Consider the following 17,417-nt stretch of genomic DNA (forward strand, 5'->3'; position numbering starts at 1 on the left):
CATTAGCGCAATCAACAATAAAACACACATTAAACAATTGAGCACACATCAGCAGGAGTTAAACACAGGTTTTTCTTCCCGAGTTGGTCTGGTTCTGGCAACATCCAGTGAGGGGGGAGCTGTACCAGTGGGCCGAGAGGAGTTATTGACGGGGGTTATCAGGGAGATGATAGAAGGCAGGCATGTTTGAACTAGTGTTGTGGGATTTGGATCCAGGTGTCATGTGGAGGTGCTGGACTTAGTAATGAGTTCAGACATGTGATGTTGAGTTGGAAGACCGAATACACGTAGGGCAGTGGATGGGGATCAGTTTCAGGGCGACTGCTGATGGTAAAGTCAGTCTGCGTGACGTTAGCAGAGGCTCGCTGCTCATGAATGGTACTAATTTTGGAGTTGAAAAACTTATTTAAAAAAAAAAGCAGAGCATTATTCATTAGAAAGGTTACTGTTCATACTGGTTTCAGGTGGATGAAGTAACCTTTTAACTGCGGTGCAGCGTTCCAGTAGTTCCGTCAACGGCACTGGTGGTATTTGCATAACAGGATGTTTTAGCTGCTGAAAGAGCATTTGTGTAATGGAGGGTATGACCCGAACACATTTGTTTGTGAACTGCAAGTCCAGTCTTGATGCAAAGCCTCTCGAGGCGCCCACCCATAGCCTTGAGCTGACATAGTTCAGGTGTGTACCAGGGAGCAGTATAGGGGCAAATAAAACAACCCGTGTTTTCAGAGGGGTTAAAGTATCAAGTGCAGAAGAGAAAATATTATTGCAGCAGTCCGTAAGACCAGGGAGTGAGGAGGTGTGAGCAGGAACGGGGTTCGAGGTAATTAAACCGCTGAGATCATCCGGATTAACATGTCTAAAGTTGCAGTGTGATATGGTACGATGCACCCTTGATTTACTGAGCAGGAGGTCGGTGTTGAATAACACAGCTTTAGGGTCAGAGATGGGTAGTTCAGCAGAGGCGGTGTTATATGATGCGATGCCGGAACAGCAAACTAAGCCAAGGATAGGACTCTTGACGTGGGTTGTAAAGTTGACATACTGCATTAGATAAAAGCAATCTAACATTGCTTTAATGTATTGTCGGTGTTATCAAAATGAACATTTAAATCCCCCATTAGGATTATATTTGAAGACGTTGCACTAGGGGTGGTTAAAACTGTTGAGAGTTCCGTGATAAAAAACCATCGATGCCTTAGGTGGTCTGTACAGAGCAGCAACACTAATGGGTGTCGGTCCATAGAGCTTAACGGCCAGCAGTTCAAAGGAGGATCGATCAGGTGGTGGCGGTGGCGTTATACTATCGCGATAGTTCAGCGCGCAGCCGCCTCCTCTGCCCGAAGTCCGGGATTTGCGCATGTAAACAAATCCTGGCGGAGTTGCTGAAGTTGGTTGTGGAAAGTCATTCTGTGACTTCCAGGATTCCGTGAGACACAACTAATCCAGTCTGTGCTCCGCGATGACGTCACTGACCAGAGGGGCTTTTGCTGGCGATAGATCGCATATTACAGAGGGCAAACTTATGACAGGTCGTGCGCGTATACACAGCTGATTTAGCTAGCGGAAATAGCACAGTGTGGTCTACGTGCCATCCGTTATCCATCCATTATCCAAACTACTTATCCGAATTCGGCTCGCGGGGGACTGGAGCCTATTCCAGCAGTCCCATGGTTCTATGTCGTGTGCATGATGACGAGCCTAATAATGGTCTGTGTGCGTAACGGAAGTACATAAAGATAGAGATGATGAATCCACCATATAGAGCACGACACTATAATACCACGAACGTGTCCGGCATCTACTAACGTAACTGGGGTGAGCCTGCTGATGACGGGTTATTGTGTTGGTTATTGTGTCCAATGACAACAGACGTCTTCATCTTAATTAGGAATTTAGAGGTGCGCTTGTTGAGCGGTCCCGCGAACAGCAGTGGCGGCAGCGCGTGTCGTGGCTCCGCCCCGCTCGCCGCTGCCTGAAGGCGTGATCAGTCGAGCACGCACGCACGCACACACACAATATCTATTTCTAACATGTCGATAAACAGGATATACTATACAGATAAGCCACTGCCAGTAATGTGAAGTGATTAACAAATCCAGGGGGAAATACAGTTAATGACTTGGTGATTACAGCGATAATCGACAAGCATGGCAAGTTGACGCACATTACCGATAGCTTTTAGCGGCTTTTTTTTTCAAATATTGTGCAAACTATTGGATTGTATTAATGTATGAAAGCTAATCGCTAGCAATATTGAAAAATTACATGCTTTTGACGTCATCAGTTACACGTAGAAGGCCCAACGAAATACTCTAAGAAGAAAACAAGAAAGCATTATATTATTATTATTATTATTAATGATAATAATATTATTATCCTTAGCCTATTGATATTGAAACAGACCTGTTCACGTGAGGCTCCCGGAGCTCTCATTGATTGACTAAAGAAAGGTATGAGCCTCAGTAAGCCTTTGGGAAACTCACCTCCCTGGTTGATACAGGTAAGCCATGTGTGTAATGAGCTTGTGGTAAATGCCAACATTTCACTGAAAGCTGGTTGACTGACAGTCGTGTGGTGCTCTTTAGCCTACCCCATTAACAGATTCAGCTTGATTTGGCCGATTTTAAAACCGAGTCTCCTAAAGGCCCTGTGTCCACAGGCAGATGCTTTCTGTTTTAATTTTACCAAAAAGTCCCTACTTTACTGTGAAGTGCTCTAAAGCCGGACTGGAAACTGTTAAAAACACTATTACTGTTCATAAAAGACATCAACTGAGAAGAAATAACTCTCCAGAACCTTAGATAGAAAGGACAATTTGGAGATTGGTCTGTAGTTACTTGGGGACAGGGGATCTAAATTACGTTTCCTCAGCAATGGCTGAACAATGACATGCCTAAAACTGTCTGGCTAAGAACCAGAGGCCAGAGAATTATCAAGAATTTGCAGAATAATGGGGGCTAACAGCTGAAAATACCTCCTTGAGCAGCTTAGTGGGAATGATGTCGAAGATGCCGGAGGAGGAGTTCATTTTGGAGGCTGTACTCTCCAACACTGAATTTGTAATTAGTTGAAACTGGGTAAAATAGGGAGAAATATGAGAAATGGATTTGGAACCCGATACTCTCCACGTTATTTACAAAAATTTTGCGGGCAGCTCAACATCAGGTTCAAAAAGAGAAGTGGGGGGGGGGGCCATTAATAACAGAATCAAGTACGCTGATCTTGCATCCTTATCTGCCTTCTGGTAAATTCACATTTGGTTTTTAGGGGTGTTATGTGCTAATTCGGACTTGTTGACCTTCTACTGTCGTTCAGATTTTCTACAGTCTTCTAAGGGCACGAGTGTGATCATGCAGCCAGGGGAGGTTATTTGATTTTTGTTTCCTAGTTTTAAGAGGTGCAATTTGGTCGAGGATGGATAGGCACTGATCACTGTTTTAGGATAGCTTTATGGTCAGATATAGGCATAGCCACCAGATTAAGACACTCGAAAGAGAAACCAGATGAGCGCACAAGGCCGAATTGCGCAACAAATTCGTTGTAAGAATACAATGACGAAATAAAGTGGCTTTCTTTCTTCTCCCTCTTCTTCACCGGCTTCCCCTGTCTGCTGCTGCCTGAGATAAACCCTCGGCAGTTAATCCTTGGAAGCGGTTTTCTGATATACTTGTGGATGCTGTGTTTCATTATGAACTTAGTTGTGTCAAGTTATGTGAACTCATTTCACATAAAATCATTCCACATAACTTGACACGATTAAGTTCATTTACTTACTTTTCCCAAGGTAGTCGGTTAACCAGTTTTTCCCTAAGTAAACTTAACTCCTAGAATTTACAGCATACATACAGTGCACCAGGAAAGTATTCACACCCCTTCACTTTCCCCACATTTTGTTATGTTACAGCCTTATTCCAAAATGGATTAAATTACTTTTTTTCTCATCAATCTACACACAATACCCCATAATGACAAAGTGAAAAAGGTTTTGTAGATATTTTTGCAAATTTATTAAAAATAAAAAAACTGAAATATTGCATGTACATAAGTATTCACACCCTTTGCTATGACACTCAAAATTGAGCTCAGGTTCATCCTGTTTCCACTGATCATCCCTGAGATGTTTCTACATCTTGATTGGAGTCCACCTGTAGTAAATTCAATTGACTGGACGTGATTTGGAAAGGCACACACCTGTCTATATAAGGTCCCACTGTTGATAGGGCATGTCAGAGCAGAAACCAAGCCATGAAGTCAAAGGAATTGTCTGTGGACCTCCGAGACAGGATTGTATCGAGGCACAGATCTGGGGAAGGGTACAAAAAAATCTCTACAGCTTTGAAGGTCCTGAAGAGCACAGTGGTCTCCATCATTCGTAAATGGAAGAAGTTTGGATCCTCCAGGACTCTTCCTAGAGCTGGCCGCCAAGCCAAAATGAGTAATCAGGGGAGAAGGGCCTTGGTCAGGGAGGTGACCAAGAACCCGATGGTCGCTCTGACAGAGCTCCAGCGTTCCTCTGTGGAGATGGAAGAACCTTCCAGAAGGACAACCACCTCTGCAGCACTCCACCAATCAGGCCTTTATGGTAGAGTGGCCAAACGGAAGCCTCTGCTCAGTAAAAGGCACATGACAGCCCGCTTGGAGTTTGCCAGAAAGCACCTAAAGGACTCTCAGACCATGAGAAACAAGATTCTCTGGTCTGATGAAACCAAGATTGAACTCTTTGGCCTGAATGCCAAACGTCACGTCTGGAGGAAACCAGGCACCTCTCATCACCTTGCTAATACCATCCCTACAGTGAAGCATGGTGGTGGCAGCATCATGCTGTGGGGATGTTTTTCAGAGGCAGGAACTGGGAGACTAGTCAGGATCGAGGGATAGATGAATGGAGCAAAGTACAGAGAGATCCTTGATGAAAACCTGCTCCAGAGCGCTCAGGATCTCAGACTGGGGCGAAGGTTTACCTTTCAACACGACAATGACCCTAAGCACACAGCCAAGACAATGAAGGAGTGGCTTCGGGACAAGTCTGTGAATGTCCTTGAGTGGCCCATCCAGAGCCCAGACTTGAACCCCATTGAACATCTCTGGAAAGACCTGAAAATAGCTGTGCAGCGACGCTCCCCATCTAACCTTACAGAGCTCGAGGGGATCTGCAGAGAAGAATGGGAGAAATACTCCAAATATAGGTGTGCCAAGCTTGTAGCTTCGTACCCAAGAAGACTTGAGGCTGTAATTGCTGCCAAGGGTGCCTCAACCAAGTACTGAGTAAAGGGTGTGAATACTTATGTACATGCAATATCTCAGTTTTTTATTTTTAATAAATTTGCGACAATTTCCACAAAACCTTTTTCACTTTGTCATTATGGGGTATTGTGTGTATACTGATGAGAAAAAAAAGGAATTTAATCCATTTTGGAATAAGGCTGTAACATAGCAAAATGTGGGGGAAGGGAAGGGGTGTAAATACTTTCCGGATGCACTGTATATGTATGTATGTATGTATGTGTGTGTGTCTTTGCAATCCCTCCATCTCTTTCTCTTTGCATATACAAATATATGTATTGTATGTGTGTGTGTGTGCGCGCGCACGCGCGTGTGTTTGAGTCCGAGAGCTGAGTCATAAAAACGGTTCTCAGTCGATGGATTTCCTAATGTATGACCCCTGTGGGTTTATTCTGCTGTGTCCCTGGCTGAGAATATCCCAGCCCCTTACCGTAAGTGAATCGCTGACAGGCTGTACTTCCTCCCCCCCCCCTCTCTGTCTCTCTCTCTCTCTCTCTCTCTCTCTCTCTCTCTCTCTCTCTCTCTCTCTCTACCTCACAGCACGAGACTCTCGTTTAAAACACCTCTACAGCTCTACCGGACGACCTGCCACGTCACCTTTACCGCAAGGTGCGTTTCTCACGGCGTGCGCGGCGGCCCGACGGGACACGAGAGCGAGAGACAGAGAGAGAGACAGAGAGAGAGACAGAAAGAGAGACAGAAAGAGAGAGAGAGAGACAGACAGAGAGAGAGAGACATAGAGAGAGACAGAAAGAGAGAGAGACGGACAGAGAGACAGAGAGACACAGAGAGAGAGAGAGACAGAGAGAGAGACAGAGAGAGAGAGAGAGAGAGAGAGAGAGAGAGAGAGAGAGAGAGAGAGAGAGAGAAAGAGAGAGAGAGAGAGACAGACAGAGAGAGGGAGACAGAGAGAGGGAGACAGAGACACAGAAAGAGAGAGAGAGACAGAGAGAGAGAGACACAGAGAGAGAGACACACAGAGAGACAGAGAGAGAGAGAGACAGAGAGAGAGAGACACAGAGAGAGAGACACAGAGAGAGACAGAGAGAGAGAGAGACAGAGAGAGACAGAGAGAGAGAGAGAGAGACACAGAGAGAGAGAGACAGAGAGAGACACAGAGAGAGAGACACAGAGAGAGACAGAGAGAGAGAGAGACACAGAGAGAGAGACACAGAGAGAGACAGAGAGAGAGAGAGAGACAGAGAGAGAGAGAGAGAGAGAGAGAGAGAGAGAGAGAGAGAGAGAGAGAGAGAGAGAGAGAGAGAGAGAGAGAGAGAGAGAGAGAGAGGGACGGGCCGGTGGACAAAGGGGGAGGAGGGTACGGCCGCGGGCGTGCAGGATAAACCGGAGCTGTGCAGCGCCTCAGGTTGTCAACGGTCGCGGTTAGCTCGGCTTGCAAAAAGGAACACCGGGATTTCGTCCACAGAGGCGGCTGGGTGGGAGGGAGGGAGTGTGGGAGGGAGGGAGGGGAGGGGAGGAGGGAGGGGGGTCACCTTGTCTTCCCGCTCCTCGCGCGCGCGTGAGCGCGTGCGTCCGTGTGAACCGGCGCGCCCCAGAAGCGATGAAGAGGATGTGGGGGGGTGAACCATCGCGGAAGAAGGAAAGAGAGTCGACGGGTGACAGCATCATATGGTCGCGAGGCAAGAGACGCGTGCCGTCAGGCTTGTTCCGTCAGCGCCAAAGTCTTGTTTTCTTTTCGAGACGAGAGGGCGAGCTCAGCTCCCCTCCTCACGTCGCGTGGCGGTTTTGTTTGTTGTCATGACGATGTTTAAATTTCCTGCAGTTTATTTGTTTTTTTTTTTGGTTTTGTTTTCCTGGGACACGTCCGAGTACAGTCCTTAACTAGACTTTGCTCTGAAAAACAATAGCTGTCAAGACTGCGAGTGAGTACTAAGAGTGCTTTGGGTAAGTGGCTAATTAACAGTTCATCTTATAAATGTGATCTCATGGTGTCTCGTTGTGCCTCTTTGGCAACTACATGAGTGGCTGACTGCTGAGCACCCAGTGGTGGGCCGGTCAGATTCAGACACAAGCGGATACACTACACATGTGTGTATCTGCTAAATATGAATATGAGGATGGTTAATTAACGATTTATTTTAGTGCACAATTTCAAATGAATCGATTTGGGTGCACGAGACTGCAGATTTGTTTCCTGTATTGATTGTGTGTGTGTGTGTGTGTGTGTGTGTGTGTGTGTGTGTGTGTGTGTGTGTGTGTGTGTGTGTGTATGTTCTTTTGGACTCTGGCACCTTTTCAGAAGCAATGCCTTGCAGTTGTTATCAACATAATTAAGACAATAAGGAAATGTGTGTTGAGTGATGCTAGACACTCACCCCAACGTCATGACACGCCGAGTTTACCAAAAATCAAAACAAAGCAACACACAATATTTACACTTTCGAAATCAATATATAACCGACTGAGTGGTTTTACTGCAGACAATATGAATTTTTGTGGAAGACAAATACCAGGGCAGATATTGTTCCTCTTAATTGTAGTGGTAGTGTTTTTTTTTTTTTGTTTTTTTTTTTTTTTTTTAATAATTTCTAATTTAGCAAACTGCCTGAAATCTGATTCCTCTACTAAAGGGATTCGCAGTGTAAAATATACTTTTTATTTTTTCCATAGGTTAAATGGACCTGGTCTTACTCTTAGTTGTCGTCGTCACATCATGGCAATCCCTCTCAGGTACATACACTATACATCATAGTGTATGCAAAGATGCATACAGCTATGAGTAGCTACATGTTCAGATATATATACTTAGCACAAAAAGTAAGGACATTTGTGTTTGGTAGATTATTTCTTTGTTGTAACAATGCTTCTTGGCAATAAATCTTATTCCGTTGGAAAGCCTGTTTATTCCCCTTTTAAATGGGGCCACATTTGTAAAGAACATGCATTTGTGGGATGAGCAGCAGAGCTGAGTATGTGGGTTGCGCCCATGAAAAATTTGCCAAATCTTCTCTGCTAATGCCAAACAGCTTATTTTGCTGTTGCTGTTGACTCTTGTTTTGAGCTTCTGGTACCCCAGGTGCTGACAATCAGGTTTTCAAGATTCATTGCCAAGAAGCATTGTTACAACAAAGAAATAATCTACCAAACACAAATTTCCTTACTTTTTGTGCTAAGTATATATATATATATCTATATATATATATATATATATATATGTGTGTGTGTGTGTATGTGTGTGTGTGTGTACATATATATGCATATATACATACACACACACATACACATATATATATATATATATATATATATATATATGTGTGTGTGTGTGTGTGTGCGTGTGTGTGTACATATATATGCATATATACATACACACACATACACACATATATATATATATATGTGTGTGTGTATATGTGCGTGTACGTACATATATGTATATACAGACATATGTATATGGTATATATGCATGTGTACACACACACACACACACACACACACACACACACACACACACACACACACACACACACACACACACATATATATATATATATATATATATATATATGCCTGTATGTATGTATGGGCACATTGTATACATGTATGAAGAAGTTGACAGAGAAAAGATTTCATTAATCTGAAACATTTTTATACTTATTTTGCAAACATGGCACAATTTGACAGCTGAAACATAAACATATTCGTATGACAAGTGCACACGTCTTTATTGGATACCTTATTGGCAAAAAAATGTCACAACTGAGAAAAAGGGTCATTTTTTTCCTTAACATGGAGCTTGTTAATTCATTTATATATCTGGCTGAAACTCTCCCTAGCCTTGTTCACTGTGGAGGCAGACTACCGCTTCTATGAGGCAGAGTACCAAGGAGAGGTGGAGCTGGCCTGCCGCTTTCAGCCAGTATCTTTACATCACAATCATGACCTGAAGGTGACCTGGCACTGGCTCAATTCCACCTCCTATCTGGATGTGTACCACTTTGACGGTGGGGTGCAAAATCTGGGATCCCGGTTCCAGGGTCGAGTCAGACTACTCACGGAGGAGCTGGCCAAAGGCTGGGTCAAGTTACAGGTCAGCAATGGCGGTGACTGTTGTGTTCAACTGAATAGATGGTGGGGGGGGGGAGGTGAACCAGTGTTCAAATGTTTTGTCCACATTTGATTCTATAAACACAGAGGGAGCTTGGTAAGCCCCCAGAAGTTGTGTTTATTGCTTCTCTATGCAATGCCATTTGAGTTGCTCTTCCCTCTTACTCAACATGGGCTCACACCCATCTGTTTAGTGTTTATAAACTGATGCACGAAACTTAACTAATCAGTTGTAGTGTCTGGAATTCAGTGAAAGAGAAACCTCATTGATTATGATATCATGATTGATTATGACCCATTGATAGCATATATTGCTATTCTATGTGCACAGAATGCTGTGCAGTAGCGAATAACACAAACCCACCATATTGTGAGAATGCAACGTGTATCTTGGCGTATTTAGCCGTGGATGTAAAAGAACTCACTCTTTTGTTTTTTTCCAAAATCCCAGATGTCCAAGCTCAGGATCGATGACTCTGGGTTATACCAATGCCTGGTGGAGATGGAGGCAGCAGATTATAAAACGCTAACATTGTCTGTTAAAGGTCAGTATTGAGTTAGTGTAACTGACGCAATAGTTGTTTTTCAGACAAAAGTCCTGGACATTGACCTTGAATTACTCTTAGATTTTTTTCAGAGCACTTCTCATTTGTGTACATGTTAGCAGATTGGTCAATGTGAAAATGAAAGCTAGGCCAGTATGATTCAGTGCAATCAATGCTGAGTTAATCCTGGTGCAGAAATTCCCCCTCATGTTAACGAACTCATGTTATTAGTGCATGTTAATGTCTATTACCGCAACAGCTTCAGTCACTTCCAGGATTCTTCGTGTCCACCGTAAAAACTACCAGGTCGTTAAAGCGTATGTTAGTACCTATTTTCATCTCATTCTTTATTCTTTCCCAGCTTCCTATAAAACACCGACCAAAACTATCAAGCGGCCTGCAGAGGGAGACGAGGTGCAGCTGAAGTGCCAGTCTGAGGGCTACCCCTTTCACCCAGTTATCTGGAGGGATGGAGACATGCAGCTCCTCAGCTCTAACACCACTTATGTAACAACACCTGACCAACTCTTCCAGGTCACAAGTCAGATACAAGTGAGGTCTTCAGTCAAAAACAACTACACGTGCACCTTCTTCAATGGGCCATCAGCAAGGTTTGATATTCCAGGTATGATGAAACTTACCTTTGAGGTTTTACTCAGAGGGCCATGCTCAAACATCCCACTTTATTACATGTACCCATGGTCATTGAAACTCTAGTTAATCGTCACGAAATTGGTCGCTGGTTTCGGGTCGTTATACAACTGTATTTTTTTTATAAGGGTGGGGGTACCTGCAGTCAGTTGAGATGAAGAGGTCACTCAGTTGAGTGATGAAACGTTTCTCTCAATAAATGTTGTGTCCAGATGACGCAGTTCAGTCTTTCCACTGAATTGCGTCAGCTTACTCCCACCTGTCAGTGGAACATCAACACTGTGGTTTTATTCAGGCAGTGCTTTTCGCAGCAGCTCGTCTCATAACTGCTTCCAGCGTAGGTTGTAGATAAGTGTTGGTGCCGCGTGTGAAGTTTTTTGTGTGTTTGTGCGTAGATGTGTGTATAAATTCTACCTTCGTGCAAGCTTTGTTTAAACTCTGAAATGTATTGTGGTAGAGGGCTGCTGTACAATAAACACAAACAACACGTCCTAGGTGCCAAGAAACACAAATGAGATACTTAGAAAAAAATAACCCATCAGTGCATGTTTTGTTTTCTTGCTTGTTTTTGATTAATATTCTTCTTCTTTTGGCTTGTTCAGTTTCTCAGGGGTCGCCATAGTGGATTTTTGCCCTCCATAGCTTTCTGTCTGACGCATCCCTCTCCCACAGTCCAACCCTCCTCGTGTCCTCCTCTGTCTGGTCTCTCCATCTTTTCCATGGTCTTCCTCTTTTTCTTTTGCCAGGTATTTCCAGGTCCAATACCTTCTTTCCTCTATAGTCTATGCCTCCTGTCTGTACATGTCCAACCCATCTCAGTCTTGTCTCTCTCAGCTTCCCATCCATTCCGCTGATCTTGGAACGGAGCTCTCACTTCTTAATTTCTCTTCCACTCTTTTCTAGTGACTCCCAAGGACCAACACAGCATGTTCAACTCTGCTACATGTAATGTAGATTCTAGCCTGTCTGTTGTTGTCACTGTGTCCGTACCATAGAGCATGGCAGGCCTGACCATTGATTTGTATATCTTGCCCTTCACCCTCAATGGCATTCTTTTGTTCCAAAGTACTCCAGCTACCTTTCTCCATGAATTCCACCCAGATTGAGTCCTTTTCTTGACTTCCTTCTTACAACCGCCTTCTGTCTGTATTGTCGATCCTAAGTACTTGAATTCGTTAACTTCTGGGACAGCTCTTCCTCCTACGGTCAATCCTGGACTTTCTACTTGCTTATTTATAAACAGGTACTCAGTCTTTGCTCTGCTGATCTTTAGTCCGCTAATCTCTAGCGCTTCTCTCCAATCTTCAAGACCGCTCGCCAACCTTTCCTTGTCCTCGTTTGCCAGCACGATGTCATCAGCAAACATCATGCCCCATGGTGGCTCTTTCTTAAGATGTTCTGTGAGGCTGTCCATCAGTATTGTTTTTGATTAATAAGCATGGCAAAAACCACGCTATACGATGGAAAGGATCTTGTGATATTGACGCGATGAATCAAAGAAATGAGGTACTGACATATCACCCACGGCATGGAAGAGTCTGAATCAGCCTCACAGGATGTTCATGATGTTAAATGCGACAGACTACTTGACAGCTGAGGTGGTTTTTCATTCTTTACTCACGATGATATGTTTCTGCTGACTACAGAGAGAGACAGGAAAGCTATGTCTAACTCACTGCTTGATTAATCATGAGATGAGCTCTTTTCTTAGCATTGTGCATATGCTTTCCTTGTACATTCACTGTACATGTGCTTTCAAGCACCACTGTATGTGGTGCTTGAAAGTTTGGGAACCCTTTAGAATTTTCTATATTCCTGCATATAGAAATCATCAGATTTTTGTGTGAAAATCTGATTATGTTTTAGGTCATATTTATATAGTATGACCTAAAACATCATCAGATTTTCACATTCCATTCCAAAACATTAACTTTATTCTTCTTTAACCATCCTTTGGTAGAACGACTTGTGTGCTTAGGGCCGTCGTCTTGCTGCATGACCCACGTTCTCTTGAGATTCAGTTCACGGACAGATTTCGTGATATTTTCTTTAAGAATTCGCCCGTATAGAATTCATTGTTCCGTCAATGATGGCAAGCCATCCTGGCCCAGATGCAGCAAAACAGGCCCAAACCATGATACTACCACCACATTTCACAGATGGGATAAGGTGGCACGGTGGCAAAGTGGTTAGTGCGGTCGCCTCACAGCAAGAAGGTCCTGGTTTCGAGCCCCGGGGTAGTCCAACCTTGGTGGGTCATCCCGGGTCGTCCTGTGTGGAGTTTGCATGTTCTCCCTGTGTCTGCATGGGTTTCCTTCCACAGTCCAAAGACATGTAAGTCAGGTGAATTGGCCATACTAAATTGTCCCTAGGAATGAATGTGTGTGTGTGTGTGTGTGTGTGTGTGTGTGTGTGTGTGTGTGTGTGTTTGTGTGTGTGTTGGCCCTGTGATGGCCTGGCGGCCTGTCCAGGGTGTCTCCCCGCCTGCTGCCCAATGACTGTTGGAGTAGGCTCCAGCATCCCCGCAACCCTGAGAGCAGGATAAGCGGTCAAGATAATGGATGGATGGATAAGGTTCTTATGCTGGAATGCAGTGTTTTCCTTTCTCCAAACATAACGCTTCTCATTTAAATCAAAACGTCCTATTTTGGTCTCATCCATCCACAAAACATTTTTCCAATAGCCTTCTGGCTTGTCCAAGTGATCTTTAGCAAACTGCAGATGGGCAGCAATGTTCTTTTTGGAGAGCAGTGGCTTTCTCCTTGCAGCCCTGCCATGCACACCATTGTTGTTCAGTGTTCTCCTGATGGAGGACTCATGAGCATTAACATTAGCCAAAGTGAGAGGCCTTTAGTTGTTTAGAAGTTACCCTGGGTTCCTTTGTGACCTGGCCGACTATTACACACCTTGCTCTTGGAGTGATCTTTGATAGTTGACCACTCCTGGGGAGGGTAACAATGGTCTTGAATTTCCTCCATTTCTACGCAATCTGTCTGACTGGTGGAGTCCAAAGTCTTTAGAAATGGTTTTGTAACCTTTTCCAGCCTGATGAGCATCAACAACGTTTTTTCTGAGGTCCTCAGAAATCTCCTTTGTTCTTGCCATGATGCACTTCCACAAACATGTGTTGTGAAGATCAGACTTTGATAGAGCCCTGTTCTTTAAATAAAACAGGGCGCCCACTCACACCTGATTGTCATCCCATTGATTGAAAACACCTGACTCTAATTTCACCTTCAAATTAACTGCTAATCCAAGAGGTTCACATACTTTTGCCACTCAGATATGTAATATTGGATCATTTTACTCAATAAAATAAACACCCAAGTATAATGTTTTTGTCTCATTTGTTTAATTGGATTCTCTTTATCTACTTTTAGGACTTGTGTGAAAATCTGATGATGTTTTAGGTCATATTTATGCAGAAATATAGAAAATTCTAAAGGGTTCACAAACTTTCAAGCACCACTGTATATATGTATGTATGTGTGATGACCAGCTATGGTGACAGGCATGGGTGCAAGTCCATGAATACTGGGATGGCATCCAACGCTTTACCTGTGACCCCGTCCATAGGGTTAGTGGTTGTGTCAGGGAGGGGATTCGACCTAAAACTTTGCCAAATCATTATGCGGATTAACAATACCATACTGGATCAGTCGAGGCTCCATACTGGATCGGTCGAGGCCCGTGTTAGCAACAGCCGCCATTGGTGCTGTGCCCTCACAGGGTAATGATAGAAACTATAAAATCCACTGTCACCTCTTTGAAACAGGGAACAAGCTGAAAGAAGAAGAAAAAAGAAAATGCATGATATACAGCTGTGTTTTTAGGCATTGAGCAACAAAAGGAAGTGATTGTGTTTGAGGCACTGCCACGTCAGCTGAACCTAATGTGTTAACACTGTAAATTCTTGACTGGTAACATTTTGGTGTCTTTGCATTCTTCACAGATGAACTACCATTACGTAATGAGGGAATTCATGCACTCATATCACTGAGCATACTGGGGGCTCTGCTGTCCATCATTTTAATCATAGCCTGTTATCGGCGAAAAGGTAAATCCATCACCCGTGACATTTCAGAGGCTTCACACAATGCATAGAGTGTAACAACAGTTAAGTCTAGATAAGAGGTGTTAAACTGTACAACAACACAATGCCATGGAGGCTGCAGTACTAAAGAATGCCATGACACATCCCGTCTTAACATGTTGAAAGATGGAAACTCCAAATGTGTACAGCACTGAGTAATCAAGAGAGTGCTGTTTTTTTTTCCAGTTACATATATCCCATGACCATTTGTCAAAACCAAAGACTAAGGCTTGTTGTGCTTCTTATGGACGGGCTGCAAAGTGTACCTACAGTAAACATTTTTTTTTTTAGTAAGGCTCTTGAGATGTCAACACATACCGTGGTACGCTTACAAGTCTGTACCTGTACTTTACACCACAACCCAGTCAGTTTGAGATTTAGAAAAGGAAGTAAGAACTAGCCGTCTTCTTTGTAGCAGATTTGCTTGTTATGGTCGGTCAACTTCTGATTGTAGCGCATGGCCAGGGACCCATGATCGTCATCACGTTCTTATCTAGCCATGTGACAGCATGAGTTTGCATTTTTGGGCTCCATCTTTGCGAGGACTTGTGAGGTCAGAAACGCCCTACAAGGTTTTAATTTCCATGAGAGGGGAAGTTGAGCCTGTCCATTAACATGCGGGTATTTTCTTTGCATGAATGGCATAGGAATGTTATGAAGTACATCTACTGAGTGGAATTACTTGGATGTTTTATTGCACTTGCTAACTCATACTACTGCCTCAGACGTGTGTGTGTGTGTGTGTGTGTGTGCTGTGGGTGTTGTATGTGTCAACAATACAAGGAAATTGAGAGGCGTCTGCTTTTGTGCTGACTAATACATTCTTATAAATACGTGCGTGTCCTTGCCTTGGAAAATCCCTCTTTACTGTATTCATGTATTTCAATTCCTGTATGCTTAGGCAGGAACATCAACTACTGTTTCTCTTTCCATAGCAAATGACCTCCTGTGAATTTCTAAGCCAAAGTCCTAGAGGGTGGAGATGAACTTTCGGAGGAGGTACCCCAAACAAGATGGAAAACACGCACAACCCCAAATCCTGTTGTCTCCCGGGTTCAGGGGGCCCACGGCTGAATCTCTGAACATTTAGTAGCCACGACCTTTCCTCTTGCGTGAATTGCGGTTACGCACATGAGAGGCAGCCTTTTTAGGAAAATATGGCAAAATTCTCTTGGCGAGACATGGATAGAGGATAGCCTCCAACATGTACTGAGCAGAACAGTTGAACTGTTGTGTGAACATCACATTTTTTTATTTTTATTTTTTGGACCTGGATTATCGAGCAAGGATGAAGACATGCTGTATGAACGGTTGCTGAGGAAGGAGCAGGTGATGATGTTTGGAACACCGTCACAAACCCAAGGAGAGTGTTAGGGGCGTCCGGGTGGCGTGGCGGTCTATTCCATTGCCTACCAACACAGGGATCGCTGGTTCGAATCCCTGTGTTACCTCCGGCTTGGTCGGGCGCCCGTACTGACACAACTGGCCGTGTCTGCGGGTTGGAAGCCGGATTTGGGTATGTGTCCTGGTCGCTGCGCTGGCGCCTCCTCTGGTTGGTCGGGGAGCCTGTTCGGAAGGAGGGGGAACTGGGGAGGGGGGGGGAGCTATGTTCCCCCTGGTGAAACTCCTCACTGTCAGGTGAAGTCTGCAGCCCTCCCCGGATGAGCAGAGTGGGTGGAGAAGGCACCGGGACGGCCCGGAAGAGTGGGGTAATTGGCCAGGTGTAACTGGGGGAGAAAAGGGTGGGGGGTGGGGGGGAGTGTTAGGACACAGGAGCCACTGGAGCATTAATCGCAATCTTTTAAGTCCCACTTGTTCCGGTGGCGTCTGGACACTGCTTGGCATCCTGCTCGTCATAATTCTGTTATCCTCTTTCAATGTTGTATTGTGTAAGCTGTGTAAACACAACATCCATTGCACATTGTCTATCTTGGGAGAGAGCTCCCTCTTCTGTTGCCCTCCCTGAGGTCTCCCCCTATTGTTTCACCCTGTTCAAAGGGTTTCATTTTAGGGAGTTGTTCCTTATCCGACGTGAGGGTCAAAGGACAGGATGTTGTGTTGCTGTAAAGCCCCTCGAGTCAAAATTGTAAATTTGTGATGTTGGGCTACACAAATAAAATTGGCTTGACTTGACTTGACTTAGAGAACGGAGGTTCGGTCGTTTAAACATCACCCAGCTTCTACTACATGTGTGTGTTTTTTTGACGCTCACAAAAGTGGATTGAGACTCGAGGTTTAAAAATGCCGCCGGTTTTTTGACCGCTGAATTTCCACGCTCATGAAATAAGAATAAATGTTACAGTGTCCACAGAAAACACAGCTGTCGTTCTCATCTTTCAGTTCAAAATGTTTTACACGGTGTGCACACCAGCCGCTCTGTTGGGGGATTTGTCGTGACAGCAAAGACAGCAAGATGTTATGAGAGCCAGATATTTGCATGCAAAACTGAAAGAGCACATAGTCGTTTCACTGTGTCCCTCTCATACTGATGACCGGGGACGGAACTGTCACTTTCTAAAGATCACTGTTTCACATGTTGCTCTACATATCGAGCCATGATAGGCAAGATGTCATTGTTAGGACTGCAAGGAAAACATTTATTGACTCTCTAGAGAGCAAGAAAAGCAGCAAAGGCCACTATATATATATATATATATATATATATATATATATATATATATATATATACACACACACACACACACACACATATGTACACACAAACACACACACATACACACACACACACATATATATATATATATATATATATA

At 44.0% G+C, this 17,417-nt stretch overlaps 1 protein-coding gene across 2 annotated transcripts; it reads left to right on the plus strand.

Annotated features, from left to right (window-relative positions):
• Positions 1-5,875: 5,875 nt before the first annotated feature.
• si:ch211-241b2.5 (programmed cell death 1 ligand 1) lies at positions 5,876-16,958 on the plus strand. 2 transcript variants are annotated; one of them, XM_056290516.1, is made up of 7 exons: positions 5,876-5,895; positions 7,918-7,977; positions 9,084-9,337; positions 9,806-9,899; positions 10,261-10,524; positions 14,503-14,607; positions 15,579-16,958. In XM_056290516.1, exons 2-7 carry the CDS (start codon positions 7,923-7,925, stop codon positions 15,593-15,595), a joined length of 789 nt encoding a protein of 262 aa, XP_056146491.1. In that variant the 5' UTR covers positions 5,876-5,895; positions 7,918-7,922; the 3' UTR covers positions 15,596-16,958. The 2 variants fall into 2 exon arrangements, with proteins under 2 accessions (XP_056146491.1, XP_056146490.1); XM_056290515.1 differs by lacking the exon at positions 5,876-5,895 and adding an exon at positions 6,755-7,191.
• The last annotated feature ends 459 nt before the right edge of the window (positions 16,959-17,417 follow it).

The sequence above is a fragment of the Lampris incognitus genome, chromosome 12 (assembly GCF_029633865.1).
Source record: "Lampris incognitus isolate fLamInc1 chromosome 12, fLamInc1.hap2, whole genome shotgun sequence".
Taxonomy (NCBI): domain Eukaryota; kingdom Metazoa; phylum Chordata; class Actinopteri; order Lampriformes; family Lampridae; genus Lampris; species Lampris incognitus.

Excerpts from the sequence above, each read along its gene's own strand:
- si:ch211-241b2.5 (XM_056290516.1), top strand. The coding sequence starts at position 7,923 with ATGGACCTGGTCTTACTCTTAGTTGTCGTCGTCACATCATGGCAATCC. Across the intron at positions 9,338-9,805 it reads AAGGCTGGGTCAAGTTACAG|ATGTCCAAGCTCAGGATCGA; the intron begins GTCAGCAATGGC and ends CCAAAATCCCAG. Across the intron at positions 9,900-10,260 it reads GCTAACATTGTCTGTTAAAG|CTTCCTATAAAACACCGACC; the intron begins GTCAGTATTGAG and ends ATTCTTTCCCAG.